Source organism: Schistocerca americana, chromosome 8 (genome assembly GCF_021461395.2).
Source record: "Schistocerca americana isolate TAMUIC-IGC-003095 chromosome 8, iqSchAmer2.1, whole genome shotgun sequence".
Taxonomy (NCBI): Eukaryota; Metazoa; Arthropoda; class Insecta; order Orthoptera; family Acrididae; genus Schistocerca; species Schistocerca americana.
In genome coordinates this window covers 275621641-275648933 of record NC_060126.1, presented here as the reverse complement: position 1 = coordinate 275648933, position 27293 = coordinate 275621641, and the positions used below count along the sequence as shown (strand labels likewise).

Here is a 27293-nt window from a genome sequence, read left to right as displayed (position 1 = left end):
TCTCCCTCTCTTGTTTTTCTATATGTAACTCCTGTCTTTAGCAGAAGAGAAACAAAAGATCACACAGCAACTAATAGCCTCTCATAATTATTAGCTCACATGCTCTGATGTTATGATGTACTCTTCCACATGAAATTACTAATGTTGCCACAATGTTGCTTGTTTTTGGTAATAATTTCTCAAGCTTTTTAAGTCATGAAAACTTATTGTCTCTGGGAATGATAATCATCTTCAATGACCTAAGATGATATGAAATAGCTTTACTGAATTGCAATTTGTACAGTTGGTGTTAACTGTTATTGAAATTGTTTAGGCTTTCATGATCACTTCCTTGTATGCTGCCTACTGGTGTTGTTCTCAGGATCTCCAGCTGACTGTTATTTAACTCTCTTCAGTGGCTAAGATGGACTCTTCATTAATAATAGTTGACTAGAATTGAGCCTGCAGTCAGAGATTATATTTAACCATAGTGACACTGCCTAAGGGGCTTTCTCTGAGTGATACTGTTATAGTTTCCAGATGGCTTCTTGCAACAGAAGCCGTTTAACATTCTGAATTGCACCATTGCAGTGAACTTCCATTGCAGGTAACCTGTTGGAAATGGTGCCAATATACAATTCCAATGTGGCTACATACACTCTCTGTCCATAATCTCAATTTCATCCCGCTATCACTTGTGGAAGCTACATGTTTAAAAAATGCAACCCATTCACAATCCCAAAACATCAGCAACATTGTTAAATCATTATTGATGAAAAATTCAGGAGATAATGTGAGGTACACATCAACAGGCAGTATATCAATTTTCAGGGGCTACAACATTGTGCCTACAAAATGAATGACTGTTCACAGTTCCAACTCAGATTTTGTTTGTAGCTGATGACATATTTATTGTTTAAAGGACTTTTATTTCAATTGGCAGAGCAAATATTTTCTTAGAGCTTTGTAATAAAAGTAAATCTTTCTTGTCAGAAATAGTACTCAAAATGTTCCATTAAGTTTCGGGTGTACAGCCACAAGAAATCTCCTTCTTCTTCTGATTATTTCGGCTGTATAACGTTCAGCCATCTTGCAGCTTACTCTGAAGATGGCTGAACGTTGTACAGCCGAAATATTGGAAGAAGGAGGAGATTTCTTGCGGCTGCACACCTGAAACTTAATGGAACAGTCTTTGCACCACCAAAACCTGAAGATTCACATCAAGTACTCAGAATGTTTCATTTATGGACCATTAGCTCTTAGCATTTATATGTTCTGGGCTTGTTCTTGTATTAAAACAAGCAGCCACATTTCTAATACTATTGAACTGTCTTAGCCAGTATTGTACTCTAGAAATTTGCTTGTGGTACCCACCTTCACCCATGCTGGCTTTTCAGGAACTGCATTGGGCCTGTTTGTGGGGTTGAAGACCTTGGGCGTCACAGGTACTGTCACTTCTTGCAAATGTCCTCCCAGTTCCTCTTCTTGCAGCGCCTTGAATGTCTCGGACTGTGATGGGTCATATTTGACTGTCTTCTTCATGCTGCATGTGTTGTGTTATATTTTATGGTGTTGTTCATTTATGAGGGACAACTCATTATTATGTGTGTTCATTATTGTACAAGAATTTTTTGTGTTGTTTGATATGAGTTGGGTAAGGTGTGATATGCCATTAATGGATAGTATGTGTAAATATTAAAAAAAGAAATGGGATAAGAAAATGGTTTAAGCATTATTTGCAAGATTTGTGTACAAATACATGTAGTTTATTGCAAAAATTGGAGGTGACATAAGTTTAAAATATTATGCAACTTAAAGAGAGTCAGTGCAAAAAAGTTTGCATTTTAATCAAAGTGATTAAAGTTAAGTATTATTGGTGCATTACTCATATTATGTAAAAAAAAGATGTATCCATAGGTGGCCACACAGTGTTAATTTATCATGTTTGAGGATGTTAGAGTTGTTGTTATGTTGAAAGTTTTATTGTTGCCAAGGAGGCCGGGCAAGTGTGTTTTGTTGTTGTTGTTGTATTTGTATTTTTTGTTTTAGGAAAGAAAGGTCAATAAAAATACTATGATTAGAGATGCAGTAGCAGTTCTATACAGAAATGATTATATTGACAATGTAATTAATGTTCCAGCACTTCTAAAATTACAGATCCAGTTTTACACTTTATGCATTCAATAAATATACTTGAATCTCACCAAGAAATAACTTAGATACTTATGACTATTGTAGAGGAAAGTGGAGGAAAGTGAAGCAGACTCACTCATATAGAAGATGAAGCTGTAATACATTTTTGAAGTAACACAGCAAATTTTACGATTTTACCAGTTTTTATTCGATCAAAACACAGGCAGTGTAAAGCATTCAGTACTTTTTCTGACATGGTTAATACTATCAAAATATTCTGATTTTTAAATGCTAATGGGAAACCATCTGCTCATCACACACAAAATGTTCTTCAACATTATAGTAGAATAGTGTCTATCTACAACAGATGTGTTCTATAAAATTTCAAGAGAACTGTCAGATGTCTGTAACTTGCTGGTATGACATTTTGGTATATTCTGCCCATCTCCAGATAAATACTGATGAGCAGTACACTAATCTTCCATATTTAAGATCCTACCGGCACATACGTGGTGTCCTAGTTAGCATTGCGCATGCATTGCCAGAGTGAACGCACTTCTGCTGTAAGTCTGTGAATGGCTCTGTGTGCCTTCCATGAAGGCTAGCCTCTTAGATATCAAAATGAATTGTCTTCACGTGGTAAGATTTCAGGATGATGATGGTTATGCAGAGCATGGAGTTTTTCTATAATCGGGTCCCATGCAGAATTTAATTGGAAACGACTGTCTTGATTCATAAGGGAATCAGACAATCATATTTCAACTGATCCATTGATGATTGTGCTACAAAATTTTGACATATGGGCCACAATTTTTGTTTCATTATATTTAATCAAATGACCAGTGGAATTACAGTGTTCAGCGTGATAGTGGACTTATTTGCTGGGAGAAGGCAAGTATGCTGCTAATGTTCTACAATGAGATATGCACTGTACACATCGTTTACCCTGTACAAGATTTGCCGCATTCATGTGAAATCCTGTAAGCACCTGCTTGTGATGTTCTGTAATGTTATCCTGCGATGTGTGCATCCTTTGCCCTATATAAGATTTTCTGCATTCACATGAAATCCTGTAAACACCTACTTGTGAGTGTGGCAAATCTTATATAGAGAAAATGACATGCAAATTGCAGGATGGCATTATAGAAAATCACTGTCACACTTGCCTTCTCCAAGAAAATAAATCCACTTCACTGAATACTGTATTTCCACTGGTCATCTGATGAAGTATAATGAAACTAAAATCATGGCCCATATGTCAAACTTTTAGGACTCAATCATCAATGAATCAGTGGAATTATGACTGTCTTATGAATTGAGATGGCGGTTTCCACTTAAATTCTGCATGGGAATCAATTACAGAAAAACTTCATTTTTTGCATAATAAGCATCATCCTGCGACCTTACGAAACTAAGACAATTATTTTGATATCAAAGAGGCAAGCTTTCACCATGGAGGGCACACAGAGCAGTGCATAGACATAAAGCAGAAACACCTGTATTCAAGCAACGCATGCACAGTGATATCCATCTGACCACAACCTTAGCCTTTTGACACCTTCAGCTTTGTATCTGATGAACCACTTCTCTTTCAGTTCAGAGTCATTTCAAATCTAAGATAACTACAATGTAAGGAAGACATTCAGAAAATGATGTTTCAGTCTGTAAGCCTTATACTGTAACTTGACAATGGGATGAAAAAACTCCACTACTTCTTTTTGGTCTCTTGGTGAGATACAGCAGTCCATAAGCACTGCAAGATGGCACAAGCTGTCTTTACACAACCGTCTTCTTGTGATGTTTTGAAGCCTTCTATCTTTACTTTCTAAATGTCTTTCATGTAGGATGATTACAAGATTATACTACCATTTTTTTACATATACACAAGAATAACTTAACAAATACATTTGACCCAAGACACAAATAAAAAAACAATTTTGAAAGTAAGTCTCAGATTCATATTATAATCAGGAGAAGCTTTGTACTTTGCTACTGCTAGTTTTTTTACTAAAATAGACAGTACACAAATAAATCCTGGCTTATTTCAGTAGCTATTGATAAGCCAGTGTGCTACCTGCTATTATGGTTACCAGTGTTAAAACTATGCACCATGAAACATGCAGACTAAAAATGCGACAGTGAAAGATACTACTCTACTGTACAACTATTCTTTTTTTTTTGAGAGAGAGAAGTTTCATGCCTGACATCCCTGTATGTTATTACTGAGTACCGAACATGGACTGAGAAAGTAGATGTATATACAAGTTATTGGTGTTCAACATGTCAACCATGCTAGTGTTGTTTTTAGTTATGATTTGAGACCTATATACTTCATTGAATAATCACAAAAGTAATCCAATGAGTAATTTTAAATGTCCAAATCCTCATTAAAAAATTATTTGTTTAAAGGTCTTTTCCCATCACACATCTGCACCTACTTTATACGGTGCTCCTCCTGAACTCCCCCTGCAGTGATGTTTAATATATTTGAGTGACTTGAAGCTGGTGTAGATGATAAGAAAATTACAAAATGGACACTATTTTCCAATTCAGTATGCCTTGTCTGTGGAAGTAGTTGATAAAATCATTTCTTTTCTTTCTCTTTGTTGCCACATTTCTTTCGAAGGAAATTGTAAATACTGAATATAGAAAGTGACTAAGGGCAAAGTGGACCTTTTTGAAACAATAAAATAACCTTATTGTTATATTTTATATTCACATAATGCAAATTTTTCGAATCACTTCAACTAATTTTCCTCCTCTGTTTACAAATAAAACAATGTGTTGTTGTGCCTATCTGCAACTCAGCATCTCTGCTATATGGTGAGTGGAAACTTTCCTTTTCATAATATTGTTACATTCCATCCTGGATTTTCCATTGTTTGGCAGTCATTTAAACAGTCGATAAATTTCTGTAACTTGCAGTGTCTTCAGACCATGAATAAATATTATGAAATTTTGTGTCATGGTAATATAATATTTGGTTAAGATGTGATAGTATTTCACATCTCAGATCTGTATTTTGATATCAATTGTTACTTAAATTCACGACATAAAAACTAGCTTCTCTCCCCATTCATATAGTCACAAGAGTTGAGCTTACAACAGAATGAATATGAATGCTTTCTCTTCATTTTTGTGTCATTTCTTGCACATATTTAATCAGATCTATTTAAAAATTAACTGTGCTATTACAAACAGCATTCCTTAGTAGTATGTCTGGAACTTAGTCCAATATTATTACTTGAATCAGCTGAAAGAAAATTCTAAAGAGTTCTGAAAAAGTTTTCTTTTGGTCGAACATAACTTATACCCATAATTTGTATTATACTACATTTGATTTGATTTGATTATTGAATAAGAATTTCAATGAAGAAATGTACGTTTGTTCTTATCTAATAGGTGACTTTGGCATAAGCATATACAAAGAAAATTGCTACAGCTTATTTGTTTGGTGCATTATAATCCTAGATTAATCTGAAATGCAGCAAGATACAAAGACTGACAGATGATCCAATGAATTATTTTAAAAGTTCTCACCAATATCATTTTGAAACTAAAAGCATCAGCATCATTCCACAATTTTCATTCACACAAGACTGTATGCAGGGGAGTCACAATTAGTAACTAGGAACCTAGAAGTAGTGAAATGAGAAATTAAATGGCGAAAAACATAGTGGAAAATTTCTATACATTCACAGAGACAATGACTGTTATGGGAATCTACTCGTCCCAGTGAAGTTCGTAGGAAACATGCAAGTAGCATTCACTTCTCCCTACAAATACATTGTCATATTACATGAGGTAAACACAATACAAAAGTGGCACAGTGCCTCTTGTCTGTCAGCTACAGCTACATACACTACAATTTCCATTACGATAATGAGCAGTGTCACACAATCTAAGTTAATGGTTCACAACAAGTTTAACAATAGATATTAAAGCAACATCTACAATGAAAATTTACTTGGGGCTCAGATACTTGGCAAGAGAAAATATATCTCAGTCTTGAAGTACCAAATGATCTATGTTAAACTATGAACAAAATGGGAAAAGCCTGAACTGTAGATACAGAGACAGAAACATTAAATCAAAATGAAGTGGAGATAGGAATGAAGACAAGGTGCCAGACAAAAAGGAAATGACCAACATATGAAAACCAGGCAACAGAAATATTTAAGGAGTAAAGTAATAACCCATCAAATAGTTGAGGCACTGAATTGTTCCGAAGCAAGGAACCAGACTGAGCACCCTGCCACCTTTAAGATGAACCCTCTTTTGGAGCTTGACCAGTCAAGAAGCAATACCAGCCCCCCCCCCCCCCTCTCTCCTCTCTCTCTCTCTCTCTCTCGCTTTCTCGTGTGTGTGTGTGTGTGTGTGTGTGTGTGTGTGTGTGTGTGTGTTTTCAGAAACTATTGGTGAGTTGTTATCTTTACTCCTTCAATATCTATATACCATTGAGGAGCAAGAAAATAGTTCTGTGGTACTCAAAGAAAACTGAGTAGTTGGAGAGAAAGACAAGTGCAGATGACACGATGACACACACAACAAAAAGTGAAAAGAGGGGGGGGAGGGAGAGAGAGAGAGAGAGAGAGAGAGAGAGAGAGAGAGAGAGAGAGAGAGAGAGAGAGAGAGAGAGAGAGGGGGGGGGGGGGGGGGGGAGGGAGAAAGAAATGTGAAATAGAAATAAACAGTTACGTGACAGAACAGCAAGCAGAACTTATTCTATAGCATGGGCTCATTATGATGCATGATCAAAAGTATAAGATTATCAACTATGGAAAAGAAATTTAACACAAATGTAACATACAATAAAATTGCACAAGAGAGTAGACTCTACAATGGTCACGGTGAACTGACTGGGTAGAACGCGTATACAAGTCAGTGTGAGATATTTCAAATCATTACAGTGTTATGCCATCAGTTGCTTCTGATGTTAGTGTTAAGTGGAAATTTTGAACCTGATGAGTCTGACATCACATCTGAATGAGATGCGGCAATTTAAATTTGGTCATCCACAGTGCCCATAAAACAAATTCCAGAATGATAGGTGGCACCTCATATGGTTAATGAAATGAGCTGCAATAACAAATTACTGTTTCTATGTAGTATTCTGGTGGAAGTGTGTGAGCCTATAGAATTTCATAGTGGCTTGTGAAATTAAAATGTTGTATAAATGTTACAATGTTAGCTTATTTCTTTTGAGAGGCCATGACAGTGTTACAAAGATGTTGTTATCTTTCACTTGCTAACTAACATGAAAGGCCATGATGTGGATCACATACACAACATTCATTATATTGCACTGCTTTAGGAGAAAATGGTTTTGTGACACTATCATATTGGTAACAGATTAATAAGAATGCTGATTTCTATCTGAATGAAAATTTATAGAATTTTGAAGGAATGAAGATTTTCAAAATGCTAGTCTCATCATGCATTGATAACAGCATTCATTGCAGCACTGTAAAAATTGTTTGTCATTTCCAAGGCAGTGGTTTGCTATATTATTCACAATTATAATTGAAAGAGTGAAACCCACCCCTATGAAGTGAAGGCTGACACCTCCTCCAACAACTGGCTAATGTTCTGTCTTTGTCTGTATCCATCTTGTCTTAATTTCTTGCCATCTTGTTACTATGCACTCAGATTTCTGAAACCATCCGTCTTTCCACCCTTCTCTTGTTTCTTTTAATATCTGTGTTCATCTCTCTCTTTCTTTTTCTCTCTCTCTTTATTTTGTTTTGGACTGGCAAATGTTTGTTGCAATTTGTTATTATTTCCTTTTAAATTCATTACAGCCTCAGTTACATTCAATTATCATTCATTACCAAAAGTAATAAATATTACTTTTGTTTTATACTAGCAACTTAGTTAGTTTACAGTTTCTTGTATGTTTTATGTGTTTCATTGGGCTCTCATAGCAGATGGCATTGGGTTTCTGAGAATCTTTTTGTTATGAAGACATCTTCCCTATAGATGTATATAGCCAATGAATAATGTACATAAGTGTTTACTAGTCAACTGTCTGCTTTACTTTCATACCTATGAAGTAAACTGTTCCTGTCACAATTTAATTAATTTGTTTAGTACAGTGACAATGACACAAAATAGCAAAGAGTTTCCTCCATCTTACCAAATGTTAGTAAAAGGAGAGTGAGGAGGGGAATAGCTGATCATAGAATGAAAACCAATTACAGAAAAGACAACATGTCACTTACTGGTATTAGATTGAAAGGAAGACAGAAATAAATAAATACAGTAGACAGAAAGCTGAGCACTACACTGATTCAAACTACCAAGCTCTTCCTTCCATCTCCAGAAACTTGTGATACTTTCTGCCATGTCTCAAAGGAATCCATGTCTAACTACCTCATTGTTGATCGAATTAAATCCTAACATAATTTCCTTTCTTACTTACCAAGACTTCAAATGAGATTGTTATATCTTGAAAGCCAAAGATGATTATAACTGACCTTCTGAAGTGGTTCTTAGAATTGTCATTCATGTCTGACATTGTAACTGGCATGTTTCTTAACTTGCCAGTTAGCAAAGTTGGAAGAAAGTTTAAAACTGAACAGTCACAGAATTCTAAGTACTGTGCTAGGCAGCAACACATTTCGACAAGCGACCATGCCATTAGTGTAGACAACTGTGCGACATCTCCCACAGAGGATGCAGTTTAATTCATCAGCTATTAATATTAAGAGATGCAGTTTTGTTATTAACCTGAGCATGTATTCTAGGCAAAAAATGTGAAGAATATATAAAAATAGGCCTGCTAGCAAAAAATAAAGCAGTGACTGTGAAAAGAGACATTTATCTGCAGCCAGTAGAAAAGATGATTCCATTTCCTACTTGCCTCACAGGTACTTGATTTCGCCGATCCAGCGTGGGAGCTCTTACTATGGATTTCCTGAGATTTTGTAAATGAAAACGGGGAACACATTAACACTCATGACTTTGACTTGCAGCACACTATGTTTACAATGAATGGGATTTTATAATTTGTTATTTGAAATTATTTTTGCATGAGCATCTCAAAAGAGGGCAAACTTGGACTGATGTTTTACATATAATTCCACACACAATAATATCAGTAAGTACTACTGCAGTGAATGGCCAGAAAAAATTATCCTGGACACACATAAGCTCATATCAAAATTTAAACTATACATAAACATGATTAATACAACTAAATCTATCACTAGAATCTTACAGTAACTATACAACAATAATTTGGTTCATACAAACAATCAATAAAGAAAGTAATATTTTTTCAGACAGAATACATCTTTTACTAAACCAGATAGGACAACAGAAGCAATTGTAATGGCTATTGTGTGCAAACAAATCTGTAGCTCCTATGTCTCACACTTCCATAAATCTATCAGTGCCTAATTATGGTGGGTCTTTGTTCTGCAATAAAGATCCACCACAACTAGGCAATTTGTTTGCACAAGAGTGTCTCATTAGGAAGGAATTTAGCTCACATTACAGACAGATTTCAATAAATTACTTGCTAAACATAAATTATTTTTTATAGTTACAATCTGAAAGCTAACTGTATTAAAATGAAGTGATATTTTAATTCTTTCTGTGAGTAAAATGCAGAAGTATTAGGAACAACCAAATGAAAAAGACCTGTCTCTAAGGATGGTGAGTTGCTTTTTTGTTGAAGTCTGTAGGTCAAGAGCAGAATCACAGTCAAACCTGATTACTTATGTTCTAGTCCACTTCAAAAATACATCCGTGTATGTCTGTCTTTCGTGTTGGCTGTTATGTGAAAATCCTGCAGTGCAAAGTCTGACCAACAGAGCAGATGTTGGAATGTTTCCCATTTTATATCTATTAAGTATATTCCTCATGGGTGCCAAAATGTGAGTGCAAGCATTATCATGGTGAAGGTTTATGCCATTTAATAGAATTCCAGGATGTTGACTGCACAGCATGGCTCAGTTCATACTGCTTGCATTTATGGCAATGGGCACTGGTTCTGGCCCCTTGCTCCAGAGAACTGATTTTGGTTCTTCATTAGAAGAAGTCTGAGCACAACATTTTATGTAATGCAGAGATCAGTGAATCATTCTTTTCTCTTTAGCTTTGCTCGTCTGGATGTTTGATTCAGAAGAAATACATTGATTATGAACTTCACTTTGGATAAAACTAACAATTTTCTGGCACTGAATTCTAACTGCTCTCATAGATTCCTGTGTATGCCAATATTGACAACAAATTCTATTTTTACCATCCTCTGAGAGACCTGAGATTGTTTCACTGCCACCAATCTAGAGATAAAGATTCATATGCAGAAGATCCATCTTCAATACTTGAGAACATCTAATGTATTCAGATTTTAAAAGGTTTACCTTAGAAATTACAGATAAATACCAACACACTGTGTTGAGAGTATTCACTCTAGTACATGTTTCAGACAATGAATGCATTTTAGCTAGTGGTAAAATAACATATAATACCAATGGCATCATGAATTTTCTTTCTTACTTCCTGTGTGATACAGGAAATAATCTACTGAAGTATGACAGGGAGTTTTTTCTTTCTTCTTTCATGGGGATCATAGCTGTCAACCAGTGTCAGAAATAAGAAATGTCTCAGTTTTCTTTTGTTTAAGACCACATCTATGCAGTGATATCAATTAAAATCAGTACATAGAGTGTGAGTGATTTATGCATAGCTCTTACATAATACTTACGGTGTTACTCCAGTTTGTTTCTGAATAGTCTCAGCTATGTTCTGGTCAGAATACAAGCCAATTGGAGAGTTGAACTGTTTGTGCACAACCTGAAAAATAGTCAGTGTTCAAGAAACAGCACTCTGTTGCTGGTATCAGAGACCAAAAAACATCAATATTAAGATTTGCTGAACTGTTGTTGTGTATATGCAGTGTTTCAGGAAAGTTTTGATCTTCATAACATAAACTGTTGAATTTAAAATCAGTGTAGCTACCTCTCGTCTTAGTTAATCAATCCACTAACTTGTCAAATATGAATCAAGAATACTTTGATAGAGCAACAGATTTCAGAATATCTTGAAACAATCTGTTTTTTTATATATATATTCACACCACACCACAGCAGAGCACACCACAGCACACTGCACAACACACAAACATTTTAATCATTAGCCAGTGATTAACTTGAATATTGTTTATTTCTATAAACACACAAACAACTCTGAACTCTGGTCAGGAAATGCAGGATGTTATATTATAATTAAGTAGTATCTTAGATGTGGTATCATGGATTAAAACAAGAACTAAATGTGAAATGGACATTGTCCATACAACATATGCTTTCTGAGACAATCATTTGTTCATTAGACAGTGTGTCATTAATATTCTAGGCAGCCAATCAGAACTATGCCATCTAAAATGCCCCAAATGAAAGAGAAAAGATCTAACATTGTGCTGATACATTCAAAACTCTTACCTTTCACATTACTGTAGAATCAGTGCCACAAGCATTCTTCTTTCATTTTACTGAACACTTACTCTGTTCACTATATTACAAATCAAATACTCAAACTGATTCTTAATCATGTGTAAACTTGGTTTTTCTAGCTGCATCGTTTGATGCTGCACGCATGACAGAAAATTACTAATACAATACTTTTTCATAGATCAGTAAATAAACTTTATGTTTCAAGTGTGCAGCCTCTCCTAAGACAATACTATTGTTCACGTGCCAAGAATATTACAACATAAATTCTCTCTACATATTGTAATCCTGTAGGATGGTAGTTCATTAAGGTATACACCATCTAAGAAGAACTGCTCTTAAATCAGAAAGAGTTTGTTGTGGTATCCACTTGGGACCTATTTTTCTTGTTTTGACATGTAATCATATGTTAAAATATTACCCATTTTCAGCTTAGCTCTCCATGTGTTTCATTTATGTAATGGAAAGGCCATCCCTTGTGTGTTAACAAGGATATGAGCACAGAAAATAGAACAATAACTATGTTACAATATGATGGTTTCTTTCTGACTGGATTTCTGTAAATAAATTATTGAATTGAGTGGAAAATAAATGGAGGAAAGGAAATGTAGTTTAATGAAGTGTAGTAAAGGAATTTATTGCAGGATGAAAATGTGCAGTCTCATCCACTCCCATTTTGGGAGGTCTTTTGAAGGAAGGGATTGAGACAAAGGAGGGTCGTTGGAGAAGGGAAGGAGTGAGAAGAGCATTAAACTCAGACAAACATGAACTTTTGCCTTATGTTCAAATACATAAACCTACAGCAATGCTTAGGTAAACCACAGGCATTCTGTATCATGTAGGTTTTACAATTGTCACTTGTTATTGCATGAAACATGTATTTGTTTGAGCTGTCTCCACTACATGTTGCAAATACAAAACTGCAAATATCTGATAAAACACCAAGGAAAATGTGCCATATGACACATAGAAGACAGACCATTGTGAACCAGCCACTCTTTCCTAAGTTATTATTCTGGTTGTTACTCTGTTACAGACAGTTACAGATTGCCAGTTACAAGTACCAGAGTAATTGGGTAAGTGAAAATGCAAGAGAGTGAGTGCACTTTTAACTTAGTTTGTATTTTAAGCATTTCTAGTTTTAAGAAATCTGATGTTGACACTTGAAGGTTGACAGCAAACTTGAAATGATTGAAAAGGCCCTTCATTTCATTCTTTAATCACTTAATTCTAGTCTCTAGTGACTGGAATAAAGAGCCTTTCATTTTTAGTTTTATCTGTTTTAATGATCTGTCTCTTTTTTTTTTTTTTAGTTTAGGAGGCTAATAACCTTGATGTTGAACTGTCTCCCCAATAGGGAAATGTGGACACAAAAACACACACTCACAAACACACACACACACACACACACACACACACACACACACACACACACACGCCAGAATGAGCTTAAAATCAAAATATATAAAACTAGAAAGTTTTTGTTTATTAGGAATGTAAATTTGTGGAAAAAAAGGGAAAGGAGAAATGTTTCCAATTTTTATGCCTGCATCTGTGGAGGTTATAGTATGTCCTACTTGTTGCAACAAAATCCTTTTCTCATTTGTAGAAACTACATGTCCATGCATAGAGCTGTCATCTCTGCTCATGTTAGAAGAATAGAATTTATAGTTGTTTTGTTAACAAACACAACCACCCAACACAGACCTGTTTTCCTGCTCCTGCTTCTTCTCCGACGACTTTCTGAATGACAGTATCTGCCACCTGGACAATAAAAACTTGCACTAAGCCCTCACATGAGCAGATTTGGTTATTCTGTGATATGGTATTTGTACTTCATTGTGTGCAGATTCTGACATAAATACAACAACATGATTTGCTGTAAGGTACTCTGTGATTACTATTTGTAACAAGCATAACTGTTATTAAATTTAACTTTCTACTGTGAAATTAGTCATTCTACAGCATTTTGATTTGTAAATTAGTTACAGCTTGTTAAATTCACCATAAATATTTTAAAGGCATTTCACTAGTGGTTGAAATTTCGAGAGGGCCCTAATTAGCCCATTTTGATCATAGCATTTTTTTATCAAATTATAAAAAGTGATTTCCATTAATTTGTATTTGACTAATAATTTGCTGTCAATGGATGTGTACTAATACCTACACAGTTGCATAGAGCTTGCACAAAAAGTATGTTAACAAACACAGTAAGTGGCAAACAATTACTTGAAACTTTATTATAGCAGGTTAAAACCACATTAGACGAAGAACTGTTGCCTTTCACAGGCAAATGCTCTATGCACAGAACTATCCAGGTGCAACTCGCAACCTAATCTTACAGCTTTACTTGCACCAGGCTTTCTCACACTTTCCAAAACTCCACCCAGAAGTTCTCCTGCGTAACTGATGGGACTAGCACTCCTGGAAGAAAGGATTTTGTGGAGAAATGGCATAGCCATAGACTAAAGGCCTGTTTCCAGAACGAATTTTCACTTTGCAGTGGAATGTGCACAGTGGAATGTGCATTGCTTTGAAATTTGTTATTGTGCTATCTTACTTATGATTTACATTTCACTTGTTGATAAATGCTGCAGTGCTTTCCTTTAATGAAATGCATTATGTTTGTTCATTTCTGTTCTGTAACTATATCCATGTTGGTTATCAACTCACATGCTCTTAAAGTCATATGTCACCACTAACATTGGAGGTGACTTAACATATAATTTCAGCTAGAGAGGAACAATCTTAGTGTATGCTGACCTTCTGCTTCATTAACACTTCTGTTGCAGATGGAGCAGGTGGAGCCCTGAAGTGTGGGTTGGGATGGTGACGCAAATATGACTGAGTCGCGACTGGAGTGTCCTTCTTCACTTTAGCACCAGGCAATACCAATGGCGTTGTGCGGTAGGGCTGAAAAAGAATAACCCATTACATTTGTGCTATAAGAACATGGAAAAGAGCTAGCTATTACATGTTGGTGAAATTAAAATCTGTTAATTTAATCCCCAAGTAAGCAGGCAGGTGATATGCTAAAACCTCTGTAAAGGTTGTAGAGTGTCTAACAGATTGTGTACATGATGGTATGGGATATATTTGTAAAATCAACAAAGGATAGTCATTTGATATGTAACTTCTACGAAACAGTGAATCAGATGCTCATACAAAGTTAGTAAGGTTTATTATAATTATAATTCCTTCATTTTTTAATATTTAAGAGATGGGCAGATGAATTCAAACTTTATAATGTTTCTTTTAAAGGTAAAACCTGCAACCATTGATGAAAGTATTGAGAAAGTACAAACAACTATTCTCAAGGATGGAAGATTTGAGTAATTTCTCATTGACAACAAAGTAATGTGAACACAATATGGAGGTGAATGAGGTGGGAGAAGAACATTAGTCTTATATTTTTCAAGGAACCATGATGGCAATAATTTTAATTGAAATAGAGAAACCACACAAACCATAGTCGAGTGGGGATTTGAACCCAATGAAGGAAAGGATGGACCACCTTCAATAGGACCATACTTAGTAATGCACTGTGACTTTTAATAATGTGGTTGGTGTGGGTCTACAACAGCAAAGTGTTTAGTACTGCAATGTTCAAATCAACTTTTGTGCTGTAGACAGGTCTACTTCTACTTTCTGAAGTTCCTTCCACCATCTTAAATGTAGAGATACCTTGCTTGGTGACAAAGGTTTTGAAGCAACATAATTAAATGTTTACAAAATAGCTGTTGCCTTAGGCAATCACAAGAAAGAGTGTGACATGTTTTATAAGAAAAATTAGGTATGAGAAAGTTTTGTGCAGGATGCACTTGTCAAATTCTGATCAAAAGCTAATGCAAACTGAATTCCGCAGAAACGTTTTAACTATGTTAAAAATAATACAACTAATTTTGCTTGCTGCCACTTCACTTCATAAATGAAAAAAAAAAATTAATGGAATGTTTGCAAATCAGAGATCTTCCACTGTAAGACATAATTTCATCTATTGGGGAAGTTGTAGCCAGTGCTTCCTAGGGTACTAAAGGGATTCATCTTACTGGTTACCTTGGAAAGGGCAAAACAATAACAGATAAGCACTATATATATGTTTTCTGCACAAATAACATGAGAAGAAGTGTGCATTAAAAAATAAATAAAAAATTATCTTACACCTTGACAATGCACATCGCCATATATATGCATTGCCATTGGGAAAACTGAGTGTTGTGAAATATGCCTTGCTGAAATACTCATTCTGTTCATGAGATATGGTACCATTTGACTTCCTCCTAGTCCCACTTTAAATAAACTGGCGGTTGTCCAACATCCTAAATACATTATCACAACTGAAGATGTGTATTTTGCAGATCTTTTGGGTAAAGAATCTGCTCACTGTATAAATGAACATCTTTCGCTGCAATAAGCTGAGAAATTTGCTATTTTACCATACACTATAAAACAGGAAGATATTTGCCACAGTATGAACTCACACTCTTAACAACCAAATCTTTGGCCTTGTCAATCCAATTTCTTATCTTTGTCATTGTTGGAAATTATTGATTTTTCACTTGTCAAAACTCATTTTGTGTACCCTTGGGATCGTAATTTAATTAGTGGAGCTTCTGTACATGTGATATCGAAAAAGTTTATTTTTCATTCACTTGAGGGGCTCAAGATGTGATGGAATTCTTTCCTGTTGATGCCACTTAGGCATACTATCTTGTTGAAGATGACTGATTATTGTATGTGCAGTAGTATAGTGTTGCATTTTTTGGGTATAATGAATTTTCTTGAGACGTAAAAGCTTTTGCCCACAAATCAGCCTGGATTTAGAAAGCATCATCCATGAAATACTCAGCTTGCCCTTTCTTTGCACGATATCCTGCAAAACATTGATGACGGCTACAGGTAGATTTCAAGAAAGCATTTGACATGGTGGCCCACTGCAGACAGTTAACAAAGGCATGAATGTGTGGAATAGGCTCCCATATATGTGAGTGGCTTGAAGACTTCTTAAGTTACAGAACCCAGTATGTTGTCCTCGAGGCCGAGTTTTTGTCAGAGACAAGGGTATTGTGAGGAATGCTGCAGGGGAATGTGACAGGTTTTTTCTTATTCACTATGTACAGACAGGGTGAGCAGCAATGTATGACTGTTTGCTGATGACACTATTGTGTATGGGAAGGTGTCATCATTGAGTGACAGTAGAAGGAGACAAGATGAATTAGACAAAATTTCTTGTTTATGTAATGAGTGGCAGCTTCTTTAAATGTAGAAACATGTAAGTTAATCCAGAGGAATAGGAAAAACAATCCCACAATCTTGGAATACAGTGTGCTGCTTGACATGGTAGCAGTAGATGTAGAGATGGTAGCAGGGATAATTGTAGGAAAATGTGGTTCATCTGTAAAGAAGACTATGCAGAACACTAGTGTGACTATTCTTGACTACTGCTTGAGTGTTTGGGATCCCCAACAGTTTGGATTAAAGGAAGATATTGAAGCAATTCAAATGTGAGCAGCTAGATTTGTTACCAGTGGGTTTGGTCAGCATGCAAGTATTATGGAGATACTTTGTGAACTCAAATGGGACTCCCTGGATGAAAGGCGATATTCTTTTTGCAAAAAACTTTTGAGAAAATTTAGAGACCTGGCATTTGAAGTTGACTGCAGATATGATTCAGCTGTTGCCAATGTACATTTCATGTAAGGACCATGAAGGTAAGATAAGAGAAATCAGGGCTTGTATGGGGGCTTATATACGATCATTTTTTCCTAACTGTATTTATGAGTGGAACAGGAAAGGAAATCATTGGTATTGGTCCCAGATATCCTCTGCTATGCACCATATGGTGGTTTGTAGAGTATGCATGTAGATGTTGATGTTCTGTTGGTGGTAGTGATAATGAGGATGAGAGCAAGGAAAGGGTGAAACCAAAAGCTGGTACATAGTCTCAAATGAGCATGCAGTGAAGTATCGTATGAACAAAAAAATACACATGTCACACTCATACAGACTAAGTCTAGTCTGATCAGTCAAAACTTATAACTTGTGAGTAAGATAGTTTCATGGCAATTGAACAAGGAATGTTTAGAGCGACCATCTCAGTAATGCAGATATAAATTATCAAGAAAATTTAATCTGTGCAGTAGGCCTGTACTTCTGGTTGCTTGCTTGCAGTAGATTTCATTATTCTAAGATCATGACATACTGATGGAAGTTTATTTGAAGTATTAGTTACATGTGCGTCCCATTTCCACAGACCCAAAATTTTGCTAGATTTATGTTTTGTAGAAGCAGATGCAGATCCAGTGGGCAGGGGGGGGGGGGGGGGGGAGGGGGGAGGGCAGCAGAGGGGGGATGTCACACAGATTATGACACCACACTACCCCAATTATGAATATTTTAGTATGTGTTTATGTTTTTACATACATATCAGTTTCCGAATTCCTCAGATAGCTTTTGGAGGATAATGTCGCATGAGTACTGAAAATAGCAATGAATTCTAAAAAAATTACGACCTTTGTTTAACACTGGATACTCTTCAGTTGCTTGTGTGAGGGTCTGTCCAAGTGGATGGGCTTTTGCCAGCTAGGAAAAGGCTCTCATTCACAGGCTGACCATACCTGCTCACAACAGCAAATTTAGCTTGATTCATCATCCACATGTATGACTGGCAAGCCACAAGAAGTTGAGTAAGACAAGACAAAAAGGGAAAGACTGTCTACTAAGAAAAAAATAACACAGTGACTTACTTCCCAAATGCAAGCAAAATCAGCTAAAAGAAACAGCATACCTCCCCCATTCGCCCATCTCCCCATTTACACACTTGTAAAGACTAGTCTGTAGGCCTGCATTCACATTAGTAGTTCTAAGTGAAGCATCAGTAACTCTGAGTGTATGCTTTGATATGATATTGTGTGAATTGTGTAACGTACGAGACTGTGAAAGTTGTGATTTTGTTGCAGTTACACTTTGTAATCAGTTGCCTGACTCATGGGTGTCTCAAATTTTTAGAGGAATGCTTTTCAAATGATGTATTTTTCTGAATTGTAAGTTCTTGGAATTTTTGCTGAAGTGGTGTACCAACCATCAGAATTGACAAATTATTAATATAATTATTATATTAAAACATTTCATCTGTGTTATTTTTATTAACTTATTATTATTATTATTATTATTATTATTGTTGTTGTTAGGATGGTCAATATTCAGGGATATGTCAGGGACAATCATTTGAAGCAAAAAAGTCTAGTAATCAAGTGCTCTAAAATGCATACCTTACAAGCTTTGAGCATTTCTTCCTTTCGATATGGTGAAGTAAATCTCCTCTACTGCAAGCTCTTTATTTTCCATATTTTGGGAGATGGCAGTATGGGCCAAAACAAGAAAAAAAGGGTCTAGTGAATATGGACCGTAAGGTGCTTACCTTAACAGCTATGAGCACATGTTCATCTTTGCTACTGTTTTTTCTTGTTTTGGTCCATACTACCTCCTCCCAAAATATGGAAAACAATGAGCCTGCAGTAGAAGAGATTCATTTCACACTATCGAAGATGAAGAAGTGCTCATAGCTCTTTCCACTGGGACACCCTGTTTACCCTGTTCTTCTGCTGTTATTATTAAAATGCTAGGGATCCATGGCACATTAAAAATGAGGATGGCGCCAAGTTTTATTCTGGGAGTGGGAGGATGTTGGGGGAGAGGGATGAAAGACCTTGAGCCTGCATTGTACAATCAGACAGTGACCTTAAACTGAACCCAGACTTGTCACAGAATTTTTTCCAGCTAGCTGCATGCGTTTTGGGCCAGATCCAGCGAGTAATGCACTGAGAGTTATCATCAGCTGCACCTGCATGTGTGTGTGTGTGTGTGTGCGTATTCTCTCAGACAAATAACATAGTTGGATGGCGAGAGAAAGCCAGCTGCGAGAGTTTCCCCGGTATGTGCGCCGGTGTCACGAAGGACGTGTGCCCGTCGGAGACACGGGCAGCTGAGGCATGGAAGCCGTTCGCAAACGCGTGGGCGGGTGGCGGTGGCGGCTGCGGCTGCGGCGGCGGCGCTAGGTTTTGACAGAGCCGGCTGGGGCCCAGTTGGCGCGCTATCTATAGCTATGGCCGACCCTTATAAGATGGCCGCCAGGCCCAGCAGCTCTAGGATTACAGCTGAGGACTCGGCTCCTACGCAGCTTTGCAATTTACCACGCTAATAAAATATAATCTTCGCCATCTGTAGTGCTTTTCATCGGTGGCTATCAGTGTTTTCTCTTCCTTTTTCAATAAGGAATGAACTCCTACTGCTTAGCGAATTACGAACTGAGAGAGAGTACAGTCTAAAATCTCAAACACTGATGTAAAGGCCATCGGACGCGAGATGAAATAAGACACTACGAACGTAAGTCCGAAAACAAACGCAAGAAGAAAGTCATGTCATGAAACTCTAGAGACCTGAATCAGGAGCATATACGTTGTGAATTACATTGGATACAGGCTGGCGACAAAAATTAGACACGCAAAACACAGCTTACATAGTAAACAGACCCGAAACTCCGTCCACCATGCACTGTGAAGAACGTGTAAGAGTTAATACGCGACTTTAGTGAACTACCATAATCCCGCAGAATCATTTATCAGTTATGTTATTAGCTACTGGCGATGTTATGATCCCGAGATTCACAAATTCTGATTTACTGAAGAAAGCGGTATGTTTACGTTTGCGCTACTATGATAATTATATATCTCAAATTTCCTTTTTAACCCAGTCCACTTTCGATGCAGCTTCGTCTCAGCGTGAGACAAATGTTTCCCGTCTACGAGAAGCAAAGAAGTGATTTTGAGCATCTACGAGTATGTAATACTATATGCTGAAATGCCCTCTTTTTGGTAGTGGAGCATTCTTGCTGTAAGCGAAGCCATAATTTAACAAACGGTAAAACGATACTTCATTGCTAGAGAAAATATAGAAAACTTCAGCGATTTGCTATTTCTTGAAAGACTTTAGCTAGTTTGTGGCGGGATGATGTCTAATTTGTGTAACTGGATACGTTCGGATAGTTTCACTTTCCTCTATCTGTCAAAAAAGATGGAGCTACACGTTTCCCTAACAAAGGATTTCTATTTACTTGTACGGTGCGCTATGCAGGTAAATAAATGTCTTGTGACTAGGGTCTCCCGTCGAGTAGACCGTTCGCCGGGTGCAAGTCTTTTGAATGACGCCACTTCGGCGACTTGCGCGTCGATGGGGATGAAATGATGATTAGGACAACACAACACCTAGTGCCTGAGCGGAGAAAATCTCCAACCCAGCCGAGAATCGAACCCGGGCCCTGAGAATTGACATTCTGTCGCGCAGACCAATCAGCTACCGGGAGCGGACGCTATGCAGGTGATAATCACGATAAACGTTATTATGTTGAACTTTTCACATCAAATGACAATAATTTCTGACCATTCAGAATTGTAACTGTCACAAGGGAAACAAGAAAACCTCCTTGTGACGATTTGATAGCCATAATACTTCCCCTGAACAACTCGTGCGTGTTTAGGTTGTCAATATTTATTGATTTTGAAGTCATTGTCTCACTGACATCTGCTGAAGAAATTATGTTCACGTGGAATCTCAGCCAGAAACCGTAGGCTATTACATTTACGATTTCTTGAAATGAAGTACACAGTACTTTATCTTGGCTGAGGAATCATCGAAAGAGCAGTAACTTCCGGTCTGCATAATGTTAGAAGTATGATTTGGCAGATAATGTTTGTAATCTTATAATTAGACTTTTCATATATGAGGCAGGCACCGCAAATTAACGTTTTCGAAAGCAAATTTCAAAAACGTCTGTATAGGTTTTTTAATTATTTTGGCTTCTCGCGTAATTGGTAAATTTCCTAAATTATCCTCTACAGCGTTTCTCGACAATAATGTCGCCTTTGTTATTACTATTCTGAGGCAAATTAGTTTTACGTCTGTTACATTTTCCTGGCGATATACAACCTGCTACCGTTACAGTAGAGCCATACGGTGGCAATGTCTTCTTCCACGACAACTACATAGCAAATTCAAACAATGAAAAAAGGTCACAGAAATCGGATAGCCCAGTCTGTAGAGCATTAAATTTTTCACCGAAAGGTCCAGGGTTCAAATCCCAGTTCAGACGGTAATTGTATTTCATCGATTTCGCCCCAGATATTAATGTGATGTAATGACACTATAAATAATTGACAACACGATTTATGGTACAGTTCTACGACATTTGCACATGAATTAGGCCTTTTTGTATGTCTAGGAAATGGCGTTACCAAAAAGTTGATCCTGAGTAATTAAAAAAGATTTAGCAACGCACAACATAAAACAAGAAGAAGCAACAGCAGAAAGAAATAATCCTAAAGGAAAGCGTTCATAATAGTAGGTTCGCAAGGCAAACTATGGTACAGTGGATCTATGGGGAGGTGCTATAAAGGTTCAGAGTTTTATCTGTAGTTGATTGTACGATATTTTCTGTCGCATATTCGTTCTTTCACCTCTGAAAAGGTTTGTTAATGTGAAAAACGCCAAGCTGCAACATGGTTAAAGTATAAATACCCCTATAACTGGATAACTGGTTGGACAAGTCATTTCAAAGGTCGGAGGAAGGGAAGAGTACCACCTCCAATAGGATCATGACTAATAAAGCATTATGATGTTGAAACCGACTTTCGAGCCTGCGGATAGCTTTACTTTACCACAGTGCATGTGATATGAGAACAGGTGGGAAATAGTGTGCGTAGAGCGAAAACGAGACATGGTGAAAAGATGAAAGAATATTGGAGGAAGAGAAAAGAGCAAATGAGGTGGAACTGAAATTGGCGTATGGTCCGCAGCTACTCATAATGCAAAGAAAAGAACGATTGGCATTCCCTTACAATCGTCTAGTGGTGTTACTTTCCTGTAGACAACACCGTCGTCAGCAAACAATATGACTGATCTGATAAATCGTTTACGTATGTTGAGGCAGCAACCTGTCTCGGAGCACTCACAATGTTACTAGTGATTTCGTTGCTGCTGAACATTCTCCGTGAGGTTCTGTGTTGTACTAATAAGAAACTCTTCAAGTCTATCACAAAGCATTATCTTATCAAAAGTGTCCGAACCCCCCCCCCCCCCCCCCTCCACCCCATGTAACGCGTAATTGACCACTAGATGTCACGAGAAACGGATCGAGCAATACAAAAAAGTTGGGGAATACAGGGTGATTCAAAAAGAATACCACAACTTTAGGAATTTAAAACTCTGCAACGACAAAAGGCAGAGCTAAGCACTATCTGTCGGCGAATTAAGGGAGCTATAAAGTTTCATTTAGTTGTACATTTGTTCGCTTGAGGCGCTGTTGACTAGGCGTCAGCGTCAGTTGATGCTAAGATGGCGACCGCTCAACAGAAAGCTTTTTGTGTTATTGAGTACGGCAGAAGTGAATCGACGACAGTTGTTCAGCGTGCATTTCGAACGAAGTATGGTGTTAAACCTCCTGATAGGTGGTGTATTAAACGTTGGTATAAACAGTTTACAGAGAATGGGTGTTTCAAAAATGGTTCAAATGGCTCTGAGCACTATGGGACTCAACTGCTGAGGTCATTAGTCCCCTAGAACTTAGAACTAGTTAAACCTAACTAACCTAAGGACATCACAAACATCCATGCCCGAGGCAGGATTCGAACCTGCGACCGTAGCGGTCTTGCGATTCCAGACTGCAGTGCCTTTAACCGCTCGGCCACTTCGGCCGGCAGAATGGGTGTTTGTGCAAAGGGAAAAGTTGTGGACGGCCGAGAACGAGTGATGAAAATGTAGCACGCATCCAGCAAGCATTTGTTCGCTCAGCTCGAACAAGAAGCACAACAATTCATATTTCAGCAGGATGGAGCGCCACCACATTAGCACTTATCTGTCCGTAATTACCTGAACGTCAACTACCCGAGGCGATGGATCGGCCGCCAGGCAGCCCGTGACAGAGCACTTCATCACTGGCCTCCAAGAAGCTCTGATCTTACCCCCTGCGATTTTTTCTTATGGGGGTATGTTAAGGATATGGTGTTTCAGCCACCTCTCCCAGCCACCATTGATGATTTGAAACGAGAAATAACAGCAGCTATCCAAACTGTTACGCCTGATATGCTACAGAGAGTGTGGAACGAGTTGGAGTATCGGGTTGATATTGCTTGAGTGTCTGGAGTGGGCCATATTGAACATCTCTGAACTTGTTTTTGAGTGAAAAAAAAACCTTTTTAAATACTCTTTGTAATGATGTATAACAGAAGGTTATATTATGTTTCTTTCATTAAATACACATTTTTAAAGTTGTGGTATTCTTTTTGAATCACCCTGTATAATGTTGTCAGTACAGAAACAGTGACAGCAGAATGGTACGGTCAGGAGACCTCAATGATTTCGAATGTGGACCAGTCATTGACTGTCACCTGAGTACCGGTAAGTTCAACCTTCTGAAGGTGCCCAAGTCGACTGTTGATGATATGATTGTGAACTGGGAACCCGAAGGAATAACCACAGCTACATCAAACCAGGCAGCCCTTATGTACTAACAGAGAGGGACCGCCGAGCATTAGTGAGGGTGGCTGTAAAAATCGCAGTCAGCGGAAGGAATCACTCGCGAGGTCCGAAATGCCGTCAGCAGTCCAGCTGGCACAACGACTATGTGCAGGGAGCTAAAAAGAACGGGATATAATAGTCTAGCAGCTCCTCATAAGCCACACAGTTCTGTAGTCAGACGCTTGAGGTGGTGGAACGAGTGTCTTGGAGTGATGGATCACACTATACCCCTAGGCAATGGGATGGGTTTGGCGAATGCCTGGAGAAACGTTACCTGCCATTGAGTGTCGGGTGTGTAGTGCCAGGAGTGAAGTAAGGGGGAGGTGGTACTAGGTACGCCGGGGTTTTCGTGTTAGGGTCTGGTCCTCTAACTGTAGTTAAGAAAATGCTAAATGCGGAAGGATACGAACATATTTTACAGCAGAGTGCACTGTGTACAATAGAGGAAGAGTTCGGAGACTTTGGTTGATTGTATTAGCACGATAATGCACACTGCCATGAAGCAACATCAGTGAGGCAGTGGTTTGTGGGCAGCAGAATTCCTTAAATTGACTAGTCTGTCCAGAGTAGCGAAATGAAACTAATGGAACACCTTTGGAATAAGTTTGAACGCTGACTTCACCTGCGGATCCGAGCGTCCAACATTGCTACCTTCTCTGGTTTCGGTTCTTGAGGCAAAATGGGCTCCATTCCCCAACAGCCTTTCAGACACTTCACTGAAAGTGTCTTCAGCAGAGTTCAGGTCGTCATAAAGGCGAGGGGTGGGTACATCCCGTATTAGTGTCCACTGATAGGTGTCCGGATGGTTTTGATCAGATAGTGTATTTGGGAAGATACCTTGTATGATCGTATGTTTATTATCAGCGAGGGCCTTTTAAAGATGTAGAAGGAAACTACCAGTTCAACTGTGTCGACTATTTGCAAGACATTGTGTTTGAAAATAGCTACTACGAGGGCTGATCAACAGAGACTGAGGCTGATTTTTTCCTGTAGCTTCCCTGATAATTTCCCATCTGTATCACGAATGTTTGAAAGAGTGGGTTTTCACGCGTAATGTTCATAGGCGACATCACTCTCGTACCTGTAGGTTGGTAGTAATGCTCTGTTCTGTAGATGCTTTCTGCATTTCGCATACCAAACAATGGAGGTGACCCGCGAACAGCACTACGGCGCAATAAAATTCTATTTTCGTTTAAACCATACAGCCATTGAAACTTACGAAAAACTGCAGCAAGTTAGTTGAAGGACTTGAAAGAAGGCCGAATTGTACGCTTGGTGTTTCGGCTGGTGCTGTGACTGAAGTCAACATCAATATAGCTGCTGTGATTGACCGAGAGAACAACCTGAGTGAAGTGTTGAGAATTTCGTATTGCAGTGTCTTTAGGATTATGCAAGATCATCTCCGTATGACCCTTGTTTGTTCCAGTTGGGTGTCACGTCTGTTGACCCCCGAACCAAAGGCATTGCGAATGAAGACAAGCCATGAGGTGCTACCTCTCTTTGTTGATGAAGGCGATGCGTATCTGGAAACTATTATCATCGGTGATGAATCATGGCTGCACCATTACGATCCTGAAGGAAAACTAGCAAGCACAGTGTGGAAGCCGTCAGGTTTCTCCAACACCAAAACAAGGCGAAAGTTGTTCTATTTGCAGGGAAAGTGATGGTAATCACATTTCCTGACTATCATGGAATGGTTTACTAGGATACCGTCCTCCCTCACGCAACTGTTACAGCAGCATATTACACGTCAGTACTGACTAAACTGAGGAAGCACATTCCAAGGAAACGACCAGAACTTCCTCGGACTGGGTGGCGACTTCATCATGACAATGCTTGGCCCCACATCGCAGACCGAGTTATCGCAGTTTCTGGCTCAATTTATCATTACCTGTGACATCATCCGCCTTGTAGCCCCGATCTCGCACCCTGTGTGTCTTTTTTTATTTCCGTCACTAAAGGCAACGCTTCGATTTGAGAAATCAGCAACAGAGCTCAAGAAAAGTGAGGTGCATCTCAAGCACCTGACAAAGAATGATCTGCACAGTGTGTTCTAGGTCTGCAGAGGCGCCATAAAAAGCGCAGTCAAGTAGGAAGGGAATACCTTGAAAGAGATCATGCAAACACGGGAATGGAGTAATAAACATCTCAGTCGTTGTTGATCAGCCCTCGTAAGTATGACAGGGGTGGTGTTTCCTGAACCTGTCTTATTGTTTGAGAGAAGCTTCTTGCCCTCGATGATTGTCAGTTTGTCAGGATTTGAGTTATTGCGACAAAATTTGAGATCAGTGGGCTAGTGCAGTGTCTCGCTGAATGTACATATTTTCGGAGAGGTATTTTATTCGAATATAATGGTGCACGTGATCTGTCTCTGTACGGTCCGGTCGCAGAAATTGCCGTGTCTGTGTATCAATTCACGTAAACGTCCCCACAAGAGATCATCACCCTCTTGCTAGCAACGACGAGCTACCGCCTTCTGTATCTTGCCGTCGGCCTGAGGCAGTAGCAAACTATACTCTCTAGGCCAACTGTTCTTTTTATAGTTTTTAAGCACTCGAGAGAGATGTTCCGCTAATCATACAAATCTCAGTGTTCTGCGAGGCGCAGTTAGCATAAGTACTCGGGCTCTGTTGTATGCGAATGCCGTACCCCTGACAAACTCGGCTGCATCGCAGTACAGTGAAACTGCCGGCGACGGTCTCGCCGCAACTCGATCGCCAGTAATAAACACTGGATCAGCGGAAGAGTCCGCGTCGCGTCCACTGCCGGTAAACTTCAAAACATATTTACCGGCAGGCCTACAGGAAGTTCCGCACAACACCAAATCTTCGACGTCGCCCACGCGGCGCCACCACCGCAGAACTATTTTCCTAGACCAGTCACGTGCCGCCTGTGTACCGATCGTTTAAGCTTCCCAGCGCGTTTGTAACCAACCGTCCGACGCATAGCCAGAGCTCAAGGTCAATCCTTCAAAGACCCAGGCGATCGTTGTAGGCAAAACCAGCCCTTCCTTCCGTCTCCTCGATTTCTATCTCACCATCTACGGCCGTCCTATCAACCTCACCCCCACCTTCAAGTATCTTGGCGTCACCCTTGACCGTCGCCTCTCCTGGACCCCCCTTCCCCCCCCCCCCCCCCCCCATCTCTGGACAA

At 38.5% G+C, this 27293-nt stretch overlaps 1 protein-coding gene across 6 annotated transcripts in view; it reads right to left on the bottom strand.

The window, feature by feature from the left end:
- The window catches only part of LOC124545829 (PDZ and LIM domain protein 3), a 437938-nt gene that overhangs the window by 30595 nt on the left and 380050 nt on the right, over positions 1–27293 (bottom strand). For 2 of the 6 annotated variants that reach the window (XM_047124780.1, XM_047124781.1), the window contains exons 5-9: positions 14334–14483; positions 13278–13334; positions 10826–10914; positions 8975–9028; positions 1354–1522 (exon numbers count right to left, since the gene is read on the bottom strand). In XM_047124780.1, the coding sequence (XP_046980736.1) occupies positions 1354–1522; positions 8975–9028; positions 10826–10914; positions 13278–13334; positions 14334–14483 (519 nt within the window). Of the gene's footprint in view, positions 1–1353; positions 1523–1543; positions 2051–8974; positions 9029–10825; positions 10915–13277; positions 13335–14333; positions 14484–27293 lie in introns of those variants that run through there. The other 4 variants (XM_047124782.1, XM_047124784.1, XM_047124786.1 and 1 more) reach the window with 4 other exon arrangements.